Source organism: Bacillus rossius, chromosome 2 (genome assembly GCF_032445375.1).
Source record: "Bacillus rossius redtenbacheri isolate Brsri chromosome 2, Brsri_v3, whole genome shotgun sequence".
Classification (NCBI taxonomy): domain Eukaryota; kingdom Metazoa; phylum Arthropoda; class Insecta; order Phasmatodea; family Bacillidae; genus Bacillus; species Bacillus rossius.
Window position 1 is genome coordinate 55,376,823 of NC_086331.1, and position 15,484 is coordinate 55,392,306.

The following is a 15,484-nucleotide window of genomic DNA, read 5'->3' on the forward strand; positions in this document are numbered from 1 at the left end:
GCACAAACTTACGTTTTCAAGTGAAACCACCAGTCTTCTTTACGTAAATTTAGGAAAGCCAAATTTTCAGTGGTGAGAACTAAAGTCCAGAAAAGAAGCAAAATGAGCCCATGACCTCGAGTAGGAACAGAGGGTAGCAAAAAGTGGCGCTCAACGGTGATAAGTAGAAGAGAGAAAGGGAAGACACTCACTGCATAGAGCAGTGACATTATCTAAAAAAAAAAAAAACACAACCGCAAAACCATTACACTATTAATACAATGTTGTTTAAACTATCAAAACACCAGATAAAATAAACTATAATTTAAGAACTAAACTATTTTTGAGTCAGTTTCCCACTGTTACATGTAATATAAAACTATGTCATCCTATTTATTTACTAGTTATTACTATCACCACCTGCCTATTCCAAAACTAATAAAAATTGCAGACTTTCACAGCCAGTGACTGGAGTTGCTTAGCTTCTGTGTTGTAGCCATATCAAAAGCAAAGTTATCGTAGATGTTTCGGTCGACCTTGCAGTCTCCATCAACAGGGTAGAAGTTACCTACAGAGGTTCTTGGAAATTCTCCTGCCTTTAAATACTCTCGCCTGAGAGGGGGAGCATTTCTTGATTGGATACTCTCAGGCGAGAGTATATAAAGGCAGTAGAATTTTCAAGAACCTCAGTAGGCAACTACTACCCTCATGATGGTGACTGCAACATCCACAAATGAGGGTGAAAAGGTCACCTTCAATGCAGCTACAACCCAGAAGTCAAGCAACTCCATTCCAAAACTGTTGTAACAAACTTGTAAAGATAGAAAAAAAAAATAAAAAAAAAATGGGTAGCTGCATTTTATGAAATGTATCAAAGTCATCAAAAGTGTCAACAGTGAAATGAAAGAGAGTGACAGCTACATGCCAGCAGACAACTTTGAATTAAGCTAAAATACATTAATTCTCTAACAGCAAATAAAAGGTCTTCAAAATTTCTCTTTCCTTTCTTCTCTCTTAAAGCAGGCAACTTTAACTTTGTGGCTTTTTGACAAAATAAACCAAAAATTTAGGTTAAACTTACTTTCTTTGAACTTTATACAACCAGGATTTAACTATATTTCTTGCTACGATTACTTGAGAATGCCAAATTTCCGGGTATTAAATGATACACTAAATAAAATTAATTTTATAAAGAACAAACAAAACATAAGCAGTAACAATTCTTAGCCCTACTAGCCTTTAAGAATCTGTGATAGTTTCAATTTCTAAATAATATTTAAGTTTCTGGCCAGATACAACACAATATGGATATTCTAGTTTCACCCTAATAAATTACAATGAAAAATGATAAAGTATTAACAGCAGGTATTTTTTATATTCAACACAAAATAAAATAGAATACACACACAGTATAATAAAAGTTGGAATTTATTTGACCACAAAAAAAATTAACCTATAGCATTTCATCCAAAAAAATTTCATAATACAGGACATGATAAAAAAAAATTACTTTTAAATTTGGTTGTCTGGTCATCCTATACATGAACTTATCAATGATTTATTCTAGGTGTTCTATGAACAATGGTTTTCTTGTGCTGCCAAAGCTATTTGCCTGGTGCAAATAAAATATAAAATAAAAAAATTAATTAGTTAATAAATAAATAACACCAGTGATAACTATCAGGTTTCATAAAAATGGTAACAATGACAAACACTCGAGATTCTTTTACATGGTCCGTACCCTATTGTGCAGTCAAAAATTAAGTTTTTAAGGAGCCAGTAGGAACAGTGTGATGATTCTGGGACACTGTAAACAAACTGCTGCCATCTTTGTTCTGTCAGTGTGGGACCAAGTGGTCGGGCCACGTGGTGAGGTGGGCGTGACACCAGGTGCTCGGTGAGGGTGGTTGTGGTCATCTGCTGGTGACGTCACAGGCATCTATCTTGGTTCATTTTTCCAAAGCTAGGGAGCGCTAGTGTGTTGTTAATTTTTAAGAATAAAAATCTTTAATCGTGACGACCGCGCCCCGAACCCGGGAACGCTGATCGGCAGTCAGAGACACTCGTCACTAGACCAGAGCCTCTGTAAAGGGAGGAAGAATTAAATATGGAATATTTGCTTTCAGTTGGGCGATGGTAAATTCAAACACCAGAGACACGTCAAGTTTAAACTTATAGTACTAGTTTCTGGCGGCATATTTCAAAATTATACAGTCTGCTGTAGGCAGCCATCTTTACTACTGGCACCAAGTGTATTCCTGGTGGCATGTTTAAAAAAATATAATTGTCTGCTGTCTGCCGCCATGTTTTTTTATGACGCTTCCAAATTTAAAAAATAAGTCAGCTGCTAGGGACCGCTATCTTTCTTAAAACTATCGCCAAATTTGAAAAATTTCATCACCTGCTATAGGCTGCCATCTTTTTCACTACTGGCGCTAAGTTTAAACTTATAGTAGTAGTAGTAACATTTAAAATTCTAAAATCTGCCTCTTTTTTTATAGTATTGGGTGATGGGATATTCAAATTTAAAAAGAATATATTTTTAACACTTTGAGTGCTATGGACGTAATTTTACGTCCTTCGATTTCTTTTGAGAAATGTGACAGACGTACTGGTACGTCCATGATCTAAAAATACTTTCCTTTGGCTAGTCGTAGTATTACGTCCGCCGTTTTACCAGTAAAAGTTCCTTTGCATATTTTAGTTTTGAATTCCATCGCTAGATTGCATATGAATCGAAAATGTGGGCCGATAGAATCGATTGTTTTGCTTCGGCCAACCTGACAGTTCATTCTACGAATGCTAGGTGGCAGTGTAGTTCTCAACTGCGCGACGTTGATGAAATAAACACATTTGTTACAGCTTTGCGTACTATACATACTGGCTTACACATACACGATAGTTTAGTGCTGTACACAAATAAACGGTACAGTTTTCTGATAGTAGGCTCTTATGTTTGTAAGGATTGTTTTTGATATGAGAAAAGGAAAAATTCAATTTTTTTTTTTTAAATTTTGAATATTAGTATCTAAGTACGTTTCATTTTTTATTTTTATTTATTATTTTGAATGGAGCAATTTTTGTATTTATAAGCACTAACATGTATATGTTGGAATTATTTTGGGGGCTTTCCCTGTTTCTCTACCTGTAATCTGTGGGTTTGAAAAGTCCAAAGGGGCTTCCCTATCTTCAGTGTTCCCAAAGATAGTAGGTGTTACATTTATTAGGGATTTCTGTGTGTGAATAAATAAATATTGTGGTAAATAAACATAAATAAGGTACCAAAAATGTCAAGTGATACAAGTGAAAGTAACTCGCGAAATGAATGTGATGATAGTGATGTGGACCCAGAATTTTTTTTATCTTCAGATTATACAGATTCAGGTAGGATATATTTATGTATTGGTTTTTATGTATCGGCCTGATAGGGTTTCAATTGACTGCGCAGATGTGCAATCAATGTATGTATATAGAAAACTAAAAAGAATAGTAATGAAAATAATAAAAAGTATAATGCATGGTTTCAAAAATTTTATGTATGTATAAGTTTTCCTAATTTCAACAGTAAAAAAATATGAACATTGCTGCGCTATGGTTTAGTAGAAATTATAACTATAATATTGAATCTTACATTTCTTGGTACAGAAGCAATATTTGTTGCACATGCATATTTTGCTTGTGATTTTGCATGTAGTCCTATAGTAATTGAAATTCATCATAAGGAAATTTTCTTTTTTACATGGAAATCCTAATTCACTTTACTATTTTCCACAGACAGTGATGAAGAAAACGATTCTGAAAGTGAACCTGAGAGTATTAGAAGTGGTTCAGTACCAGGTGTTGGGGCAAGAAACAGAGGGCAAAGCAGAGGGCGAAGCAGAGGTAGAACAGGCAGGCTTTGCGACAGACGGAAAAGGAGACCTGGTAGCAGAGGTACAAGAGGCAGCAAAGTACGAAGCAGAAGTAGAGAAAACAGAAAATTACGAACAGATTCGCAAGATGGATGGACGGAAATAGATAGGATGCCTTCCATAAATGTGTATTCAGGGGAAACTGGAGTTATGCCTGAAACAGATTTGGATGAACACAGTGCACCACTAGATTTTTTTTCTCATTTTATAAATACAGATATTATCAAGCATATGAAAGAACAAACAAATTTGTATGCTCGCCAAAAAATAAACAAGAAAAAACGTCTCAACCGAATCTCACCCAAAAGTAGATTAGCGAGTTGGAAGCCTGTATATCTAGGAGAAGAAAAGAAGTTTCTTGCTATAATTATTCACATGAGCATTTCTGAACGCCCTGATATGAAAGACCACTGGAGCACTACACCAGTGGTTTCCTGCAACTTTTGCCCTAATTTGATGTCAAGGGATAGATTTTTATCACTGTTAGCAAATTTTCATTTGAATGACAATGAGCACATGCAACAGAAAGGCGAACCTGGGTTTGATCCTTTGCACAAAGTGCGCCCACTCCTTGAACTATTGCGTCAGAAATGTAGAACATCATTTCAAGTTGCAGAAGACATTACAATAGATGAAGGAATGTGTGCCTACAGAGGCAGACTGTACTTCAAACAATACATGCCACAAAAACCCAGTCGTTATGAGATAAAGGTGTACATGCTATCCGACTCAAAGACAGGGTATGTTTGGAACTACGATGTGTTTTGTGGCAAAGACAATGTAGTTACCGATGTTGTCATGCGACTACTGGATGACTTGGCTGGAAAAGGTCACACACTATTTACTGACCGGTATTACACAAGCCCTTCCCTAGCTGTGCAGCTAGAAAAAGTGCAGACAGGACTGGTCGGAACTGTTCAAAAAAACCAGCTTGGTACGCCACGTGCACTTCGTACTCCAACTTTACAAAGAGGGGAGCAAATTTTTCGTAGGAAAGGAAACATGATGGTGCTTTGTTGGAAGGATCCAAGGGATGTGTACATGCTCACCACACGACATGAGGCTAAGATGATAACATATAATGACAGGAGGGGAAATGAGAAAATAAAACTTGCTGCTGTTGTCAGTTACAATGCTAAGAAGTTTGGTGTTGACCTTTCAGATCAGCGCATGTCATATGGAGCTTTCAACCACAGATCTGTGAAATGGTGGAGGAAGTTGGCATTTCACATGATCCTTATTGGCATTTCTAATGTGTGTATTATGTACAACCAGGTAAAACCAAGAAAATTATCAATTACATCTTTTATGAAGCAGATTGCCAGTGACTTGGCTGTGTTCGAAGAGGACCCACAAGATGAGCCAAGTCGTTCTGGAGCTAGTTTGGCTAGACTCACGGGGAAACATTTTCTGGAGAAAATTCCAGTTCAAGAAGGACAGAAAAAGAAACAAAAGAAGTGTAGAGTGTGGGCAGAAACAGGTAGATCAAGGACTGGCACAGCAATTCGCAAGGACACAACATGGTAGTGTAGTATGTGCAAACTTGCAATGTGTATTGAACCTTGTTTTTCTCTGTACCATTCAAGAAAAAACTATACATCATAATGTACTAATATAATACAATTCTGTAGGTGACTAAAGAAATATTTTGAAGTGGATAACAGCGAAATTCAATAGACACATTGTGAATACAGTAAAATTTATTACTGTAATTTATTTTTTATATTTTCTAAAAAAGGTTCTGTTCAGACATGTCTCTAAAAATTAATTACTCAATATGTGTACCCATATATATATTGTTTTGTAGAAGAAGTTACAAACTTTCAAAAAATGTTTAGTGCCCAATTATTATTAAAATAATTTTTTATCAAAACATTATAAAAAAAGGCTTAAAATGGCCAGTTTTTCTAGAAGGGAATCCATCATTAAGCCCAGCACTCAAAGTGTTAATACTAAAGATGTCACCTTGGATTGACATATGTGCTGACTACCACTATAACAAAGCTATAGACATATTTATTATAATTATGCTTATAGCACTAGCTTACAGCCATAATTTGTTTACTATGTAGTATTCTTTTATACTAAGTAATATTTCTGTATAGTATTTAAAAATTATATATGTTAAGTTATTCTTTTTAGTATTTCACTTATTAAATTATTTTTACCTATAGTAATAAAGGTCTTCATTTCTTTTATACCTCTTATTATGTGTAATGTGTTTGCTTTTAAGTCTTAAATCATTTGTTAAATTATGGTAGCATATAGGTATACGTTGTTCAGTATTAAATACAGTAGGGCCGCGACGTCTTGGCGTGTCGTTTTGCGGGGAAGCAGCTGCGCGCGCACATCAGCCGCTATGTGGTTCATAGCAAAAACATCAGGCACTACGCTCTCAGTCTGAAGTGAACAATGGTGCCCGACGCAGGACATTCAAGATACAATAAAGTAATACATAGTGGGAAGAGGGGAATTATAAGTAGTGTAATCTAGTGTTGTGATGAAGAAGCTGCTAACAAATGTCTGCTAGTTCTTGCAAAAGCAACCGAAAGAGCTGCGCGATACACAGGTATAAGCCAAAGATCAGTTTCGCGCATCCGAAAACACAACAGAGAGACGCCAAATAAAAAACAAACAACACCAGGCAAAAAATGTAATTATAACATTAAATAATAATACTTACATTATAATTTTTTCAACGCATTCCCCGTAATTTCACCCGCGTTTTGTTTGTTTTGCATTTGGCAATTTTCCAGGCTTTCTGCACCGCTTGTTAGAATATTTGTTAGCTACAAGTGTAGTCGATATTGCTACACATTATATTGCATTATATTACATGATATTATATTACATTATATTACATTAAATACATTATATATTTTATGATACATATGATTTTATGATATATATTAATGTATATTATATTAATATATTATTTATTTACAATTTATAAGTATGTTCATATTTACATATATATATAACACTCCTTTATTTGACCGTGAAAGAGCCTCTCATGTTTAATTATTCATTTCAGGCCAAAAAAACTGGGAAACGTTTGTTGTCAGTTGATGACTTTGATAGAAGAGTGATCAGAGACACTATCCACGAATTTTATGCAGTAAAAAAAGTGGTTCCCACAACAAGGAAACTACTGCCAGTTTTGAAAGAAAAAATCGGATGCAGTTGGGGAAATTCATCGCTGCGTAAAATACTCAAAGAAATGGGTTTTGTGTGGATAAGAAGCCAAAATAAGCGAATGCTTCTTCTCGAAATATCTGACGTAGTTGCTTGGCGATCACGGTACCTGACTCAGATGAAACAGTGCAGGGAGGCTGGGAAGAAGATATTTTACATGGATGAATCCTGGGTTGACACTAATGTAACCTTTCAGAAATGTTGGCAAAAGAAAGGTGACGTTGAAGGTGTAATGGCAACAGGAAATGCAGCGCACAGACTGATAGTTGTAAGCGTTGGTTCTAGGCAGGGGTTCCTTACCGGAGCCTCTTTTATTTATAAAGCAGGCACCACAACAGGAGACCACCACAGCCAGATGAACTCTGGAAACTTTGAAAAATGGATTACGGAAAAAGTGATTCCAAATTTGCCACCCGCTTCAGTCTTGGTTATGGATAATGCTCCATACCATTGCAAGCAGGAAGACAAACCGCCATCCAAGTACGACAGTAAATGTGCAATGGTTGCACAGAAAAGGTATAGAATGTGACAATAAAATGCGGAAAACAACACTTACTGAACTTGTTGAAAAACATCGACCGAGAGAAAAACGTTTCAGAGTAGACAGGTTAGCTGAGCTACATGGTCATTGTGTAATTCGTCTGCCTCCGTATAATTGTGAATTAAATGCTATTGAGCTCGCGTGGGCCAAAATGAAGCGATTAATTCGTGAGAACAATACTTCTGGTGAACTTTCGTTGCAAGCGTTGCAGTCGCAAACCACCAGGGCCTTAGATTCCATCACAAGCACCGACTGGGAAGGTTACTGTCAACACGTGGTCAGTAAAGAGGACAAGAATTGGAAAAAGGACTGGGTCATGGAGGATGTATTGGAAGGTTTTATAATAAATGTGTGTAATGACAGCGATTACAGTGCATCTGAACATAGTGACGCAACTACTGACAGTAGTGATGAATCTGTTCTTGCTGTCCCATTGTGACATTTATATACATGCTGCTATGCAACACTGTTTATTTCAGATTCTTTAAACAGCCAAAATTCATACTTTTATGTTTGAGAGAGTTCTATTAACCTAAATACAGATGTTTTAAAACTTATTAGTCAAAAAAGTGTTTTTTCGGAGTACTTCGGCTTTGTTTGCTAGGATATGCTGTAACTATTATATTATGTTACTATTGTGTTATGGCTGTGTTATTTTTGTTTTAATACTATTGTTGTCAAACATTGTTACTATTATCGTGTTTTTAATGTTAACATTATTAGACACTGCTGTAATTCATCTTAACTTAAATCTCTACTGGCTGCTAAATAGTTTTATAATAGCATGTCATTCGTGTTATTTTCTGAGTCAAAGTACTAAACTTTTTGTCAGTAGGATTGTACATAAAAAGAATATATGTTTATCTATGGGTCAATGTTTTATAAAATACCCGAGGATGGTTTGATAGAAATATGGTTTTCGGCCCCCTCAAAATGACTAAAATGGTTCTTTCAGAGTGCTGTTATGGAAAAAAATACCAACCCGAGTGCATAAAAGTGGTAAGGTTCTTGAAGTACGTGAAAGTGTCATGTCGATCGTCTTCACGTTTCAGCCAAACCAAATGGAAAAAAAGCATCAGCTAGGGAGTTACCTGCAAGTCTTAATTAATTGTGTTTCCTACAGCAACCCACAATTACAAATTTTGTTCTTAACTTTAAAATATTGTATAGCCATGTTTAACTATAACTTAGCTGCCCAGTCGAGCAAATAGTGCACTACCTTTAAATAATAAATTACCGTAAAGCATTATCGCATCTTTGTATCATTAAGCTCTGCACTGTGTTGCACCGTACGTGAGATTGTTCTCGACCAATGTTTTCGGAACGTCATGAAGACTTCCAGGCCGTTGCTATCTGCGGAGCGGCAAGGCGGAACGTGTTGATTACAAGGTCGCTGAGCTCTAGGGAGTCCACCCACCAAGACGTCGCGGCCCTACAGTATATAAATTCTTCATCTTGTGTTACGAAATAATAATAAAATTGTGTGTTGTTAAGCATAAAGTAATTTTTATTTAATAAAAAGTATTTAAATGTTCAGAAAAAATATATATATACATATTGTCAAATTTATAACCAAAACCATACTAGAATATTTCTGCAGCTATAGTCATAATGTTTTATCTACATCCCGAAAGTCTTACTGAATCTGCCACTGGTACAGTGAAGGTCTCTCTCTGCCAATGCATGGGGACGCGCTCCCTGCCACACCGACAGGAGGGCGGGAGTGCACAGGTACGTAAGCTGACTACGCATTTCATTAGGGTGACCTCTCCCCAATGACCGCATCTGTATGCAGCCTTGACAGAGCTGGCGGAGTTTGAAGCTAACACAGCTAGTTACTTACACATCACATATATTTTTTAAATAACTGTCACTGAACCTCTCCCATTTACAAATATTTTAAGCCCTTACAAGTAGAGCATCACAGAGTTAATTGATTTTTTTATGTTATGTGTCACTGCTTTCACTAAACAGCTAAAAGTAATTTTCAAACTTTGTTGAATAAAACTAATTTCCCTGTGTAAAATATTACGTGTAGCTGCTGTCACTAACCGGCTAAAAAATAATATACATCTTTTTCTGTTTTAAACAGATTGTTGTGACTTTCTCGGGTTTGCATCGTAGAAGAAGCCCTACTTAATAAATGTAATGTGTAGCCTCCAAGTAATATTTACAAGCCAAACATAACTTGTTGTCTCCCCCCCCCCCCCCCCCCCAACCCAAACACACACACGTTTTAATAATATTACATGCACCTGAATAGTCTTTCACCATCCAGACAAACATTACTTACATAGCACCTGGGTACTTCTAAATAATGCAGACAACACACAAGGAGATTAATTGGTTTTTAAATACTTAAACTATTTTTTTTTTTCAAAAGTTTAAATTTTTTTCTTTTCCATTGCCAGCAGCCGATGACAGCGTGGTACTTGTTGGCGGAGGTGGTGAGGCGGTAGCCTCAGGCCTTGTCTGCGGTGGGGGGCCATCCTCGAGGGCCCCATTACAACCTCTACATCATCCAGGGTGGCGGAGATTGTGGAGAAGGGGGTGACCTTGACATCGTCCCGGGCTGCGCCCTTCTGAGCCCGATGTGCCATCACCTCTCCCCTTACACACTGCGAGCCCCCTCCTTCCACCACCACCCTCTACGACCGCCCGCCGAAGTGTGTGTGTGCGTGCGTGTGTTGGCCCGCGCCTGCCAATGTGACATCAGCGCTCCGCTCCCGAGAAATGCCGAGCAAGGACGAATGGTCAGTGAGTCGCGAGTGCTACGAGAGGAAGGAGATTCATACACCTGTCGTCGTTCTCGGAGGTTTACTATGCTGTGAATTTTGTTGTAAAAGTTGAGATTGATTTTTAGCTGTAGTTACCTTTTTTGCTATTCCCAACACCTCCTATCAACCAGCCTAGTGGTGCCAAGGCTGGGAAAAGAAATGGCAAAATACCACCATTTGTTACATGTTTATTCCATTTAATTATTTTTATTTGTGAATCTTATGCATGCCCCTAGCTTGCGCTTAACAGCCATTGTTTTATTAATGTTCCAAGCCCCAATCTTCTTTCCTAACTTACGTTTGCGGTTCTGTGCAATTTGCGATGCTTTTTCAGTTAAAATACAGTCCGCTTGATGTTCCAAATTGTTGGTCTTTGAATGTGAAATATCGAGCTCTTTGCACACACTGTCTAGAATATTTATGCCTGGGTCTCCACAAGCTACACGTTTGGCAAGTTTGGTATCGGGTCCACATTACTGATAAGATGGCAAATGTAACTCAAAAGGCAATTTATTTATGACTCAGTTAATAAGTCCTTTACTCTTTCCCTTCCTTCCTGCTAGACACATATCACCATAATGACTGTGATGTATAAATACGCCGTTCTATAGTTTCCGCCATTAGTCATAAAAATGGAAGTAGTCCGCAACATGCTAATCTACAGATTGAAATTATTCACGATGATTTGATAAACAAACGGTAACGCCATAGACCTCTGTCCCCAAATACGTTAAGATGTATAATTGCAGGACCCTCAAATAGTGGTAAGACCTGCATTTTACTATCACTTATCCAGCATCCTAACAGAGTGCGTTTTGAAAACATTCATTCGTATAGTTAGAGTCTGGAACAGCCAAAGTATTAGCGTTTATCACACAGGTGCTGTATAATGTCAAAGGGATTAATATTTTTCAATTACACAAAAATGAAGATGTCATTCCACCAAACAAAGTTCTACCAAATTCAATTATAATTTTTTATGACATTGGGCATGAAAACAAAAAATAATGCAGCATTTTTTTTTCTCCATGGGACAGCATGTATCATGTAACTGTTTTTATTTAATTCAGACACACAGTCAAACTCACAAACAATGGGTTTGGGATAACGCTAATTTGATAATTTGATTTAAAATGGATCTTCTAAACCTTCAACATGTTTACCACGAGCATATCACACCTGACATGTTATTCGATAAATTTAAATATGTTTGTGCTCGCTATGGAATAGCAATGAAGGGTATAGCTTTATAGTCATAACTAAGGATTTTTCTTTAAAGGTCATTACTGCTGTGGGTTTGATTCCTTCATAGTGCTACGTTCGTGAAGAATAAGCTTGGGCATCTCTAAATTTGGAAGCGGTGGAAATAAATATCAGCAAGATTCATGCTTCACTTTAACAGACTAACTAATTTTTTTCAAAGTTGGCGATACTGTAAAAAAAAGATAGATATTATTTTTTTTAATATGCTGTCAGTAATACACTTAGCACCAGTAATAAAGATGGCTGCCTACAGCAGAGGACTGTATAATTTTGAAATATGCCACTAACAACTAGTACTATAAGTTTAAACTTGGCGCACCTCTGATGTTTGAATTTACAGTCGCCCAACTGAAAGCATATATTCCTTATTCAATTATTCCTCCCTTAACAGACGCTCTGGTCTAATGGCTAGCGTTGCTGACTGCCGATTAGCGTCCCCAGGTTCGGGCACGGTCGCCATGATAAAAGATTTTTATTCTTAAAAATATCACAACAGTGCTCCCTAAATTCGGAAAAATGAACCAAGATAGCCGCCTGTAACTTCATCAGTAGACGACAACAACTCTCACCTCGTGGTCCAAGCACGTGAAGCCACGCCCCCCTCACAGACCACATGGTGCCATTCCCACCTTGCCACGTGGTCCCACACCGCCAGAACAGAGATGGTGCCAGTTTTTTAGTGTCCCAGAACAATTATCTTTATCACCTGCGCCACTATCAAGAGATAGAAATCTATTTGTAATATCACAAAATACCTGAAGAAAAATACAATATTAAATAGTTAATACACAAAAGGTAATTTTGTTGGTTAGTAATTTCTTACAAATAAATCCCTATTGTCCAGAATTATTTCTGGAGCATATATCTAACACAAACATAGTTTCTATTTGAAATTTGTAGCCCTAATTTTAAATTTGATCACTAATTTCATTTACTTTATAAGTTCAAATTAAGACAGCAAAACATACATTTTTACTTTAAAGGTGAGATACAAAATATGGAAAAAGAATTCAAAACATTTTTATACATTAAATCTAGTCACGCACAAAATTTGCCAATTTTAATGCACATGTGTGAAGCGTTGTTTGCTGCCAAGTTGGAAACAAAAAAATTTTCAAATACCCACACTTATCCATTAATTACATGCATCAGTCTTTATTAAAAAAATTTAAAGATTCTTAAGGAAATTTAGGACTTGTAAGGGCCCTTATTCATTAAATAAAAATTAAGAACTTTTTAAGGATATTAAGGAGGCATATAAACCCTGTGTTAGGTGAGCAATCACTTGAATTATGCAAGCCATGCTTATTGCTATGTATAGTATATAATTTGGCAGAATATTTTCTTTTAACAAAGAAAAAATTACAATGAGCTCCATGACAATAAATAATGGTTAGTAAATTAGTTCAAAATGATATATTCACACTACTTCCAAGAGATAGCCTTAATTTTGTTTGATAAACATTTTAACAGTAGCAGGACTTTGTGACTACCTGCACAACGACATTGCATATAACCTCAGGATATAACAGAAATTAGCTACTGCTACTATGACTACTAAACTCAAAATATTTCTAAGGTACAGTCACTCAATCCAACAGCAGGTTCAGGCAAATAGAAAACATACTTGAAAATTTTACTCACCATGTATCCATAAAGAATGCCATCATTCAATATAGTTACTTGCAAGATACACCTCACCACTGCTAAAACTGACAGAAGCACAGTGAATATAATCTGTGCATAGTACAGTTTTGACCGTGGCAAAGATATCAAGGACACTTGAGTTGCGTATTTCTTGTATATCCAAAGCTGCACTGAGCCAAATATGAAGAGAAATCCAGCAATAATGCTGGTTGAAACAGTTTCCATGAAGCACTGAGACATTCCATTGTTTACCCACACTTCACTCAGAGAAACATTTGGCGGACAGTACAGCATCTTGGTAACTAAGCCTGTTCAGCTTTAAAAATAAAATGAACAAGATTATTTTAAGAAAATTAAAAAAAAAAAAATGTTATTACATATCCACCAAAAACACAAAATCTTATGATTATTACCAACAATTTTAAATCAAAATGCACAAGTTCTAATTAAAAAACGTAGTTGTCAAATTAGGGGAAAAAAATTAAGTAGGGTTTTATGGCACATGGTTTTGCACAGAGACTTTAAGGGAATAGGACCTCAAAAATATACTGTGTTCTGATACACTTGGGTAACAAGTCGGTGCTACTGTTCATAAAGTGGGTCATAGGAGGGGTTGGTGTTGGATTTGCAACCATCATCACACAAGTACAAGTCATTCCATGTGCAATCACCCAATTTTTAAATTAATGGTTGCTCGAACATATTGAAACATTTAATTTTTTTTTACCAAAAGCCCATCAAAAATTCCATCAAAACTATTTTCATTTAATTTTTTTCTGCCACCATTTTGAATCAAGACTCGATTATCTTCGCTACTACATGCAGATACAGAGCCTCGTAGAGGTTTTGATAAGAGTTCATTGTTGGGCTTGTCTAAAAGATAGAAGTTTCTTGTTTTTTCTGATAAAAAGAATAATGTATAAAAATATATTAAATAACTTTTGGAACCCTAAGTAAAAATACTTTGAATCATGTGAACATAATAAACATTTCAGCATTTTTTATGACCTTTAAGGGTGACTTAGGGCTGGAACCAAAAGACAAAGTTTCTGTGTAATAAATACGGCCAGAGTACTTTCTAGCTGTGTTCAGTTGAAGTATATGTTTTAACCCTTTCATGCTTTTTTTTTTGCTTCAAAATTTTTGCATTTTGCTAATTTCAAGGTAAAATATCTTAAAAGGAAGACAAGATAAAAATGTTCTGTAGATGCCAAAAAATACTTCAATTAATGCTTATCAAAATGTGAAAGTTTCATTTTAATAAAATATGTAGCTCATTTTATTCAAATGAGAAAACTACTAAAAATTACTATGTTACACACACAAATAAAATTAATACTAATTAACTATGTGAGCTGTTTATGGTTTATGGTATGTTGAGTAAATGATAACTTTATGATAAAAGAGCTAAACTGACTAGGTACACCAATCCCTCACATAGCATGACTAATGCATTCCTAAATATGTTTGTGTTATCCAAAATTACGTATTCTTAAGTATTAGCCTTCATAAATAGCAAGGCAAATTTATTTAATGTGTTCCAAAACATGTAGGGGAATATTCTTTACTTAATATAAATGCATAGAATAACATTCAACGACAAATACGACACCGTGTAACAGGAGATAGTTATTGTCAGTCGGCTGGTTGACTGCCCGCCCAGGCATGACCTTCAATTCACATCGCGTACCTTTCCGTGGACTTCCCAAACCATCCATTACTGGCAGTGAAAACGATATTACTGTCTGGATATTTACCTTTTAATTTTTCAAAAATTAAAGTGCTTATTCATGTATCGCCGCATGGTTTACATCAATCTTGTCACGCCCGTGATTTTTATTTTTCATTACACCATTCATTTAACAACCTTTTTCATGTGAACCATCTATTCATTTATATTCTGGTATCCAATGTCAAATATATTCCCGTTAGTACAACCAACAGCATCAGACTTATATAAACGTTTGATAGAGTCCTTATTTTGTATGGTTGTGCCCACAGTTGACTTGCTTAAAACTGAAGTGCAACCAACATAAGGTGGTCTTCATGACATTCTGCACACCGTAATACTTTTTTATCTCAAATACTTGAATACGATGCATTATACTCTCACTTGGAAACCATTATTCCACTATAATTTCAACTGCAGGTGCTTGCGCACATACAGTTAC

At 36.0% G+C, this 15,484-nt stretch overlaps 1 protein-coding gene across 2 annotated transcripts in view; it reads right to left on the reverse strand.

The window, feature by feature from the left end:
* The window catches only part of LOC134529298 (ATP-binding cassette sub-family B member 6), a 118,773-nt gene that overhangs the window by 82,816 nt on the left and 20,473 nt on the right, over positions 1–15,484 (reverse strand). For both annotated transcript variants that reach the window (XM_063363205.1, XM_063363206.1), the window contains exons 3-4: positions 13,311–13,629; positions 13–212 (exon numbers count right to left, since the gene is read on the reverse strand). In XM_063363205.1, the coding sequence (XP_063219275.1) occupies positions 13–212; positions 13,311–13,607 (497 nt within the window). In that variant the 5' untranslated portion in view covers positions 13,608–13,629. The remainder of the gene's footprint in view (positions 1–12; positions 213–13,310; positions 13,630–15,484) is intronic.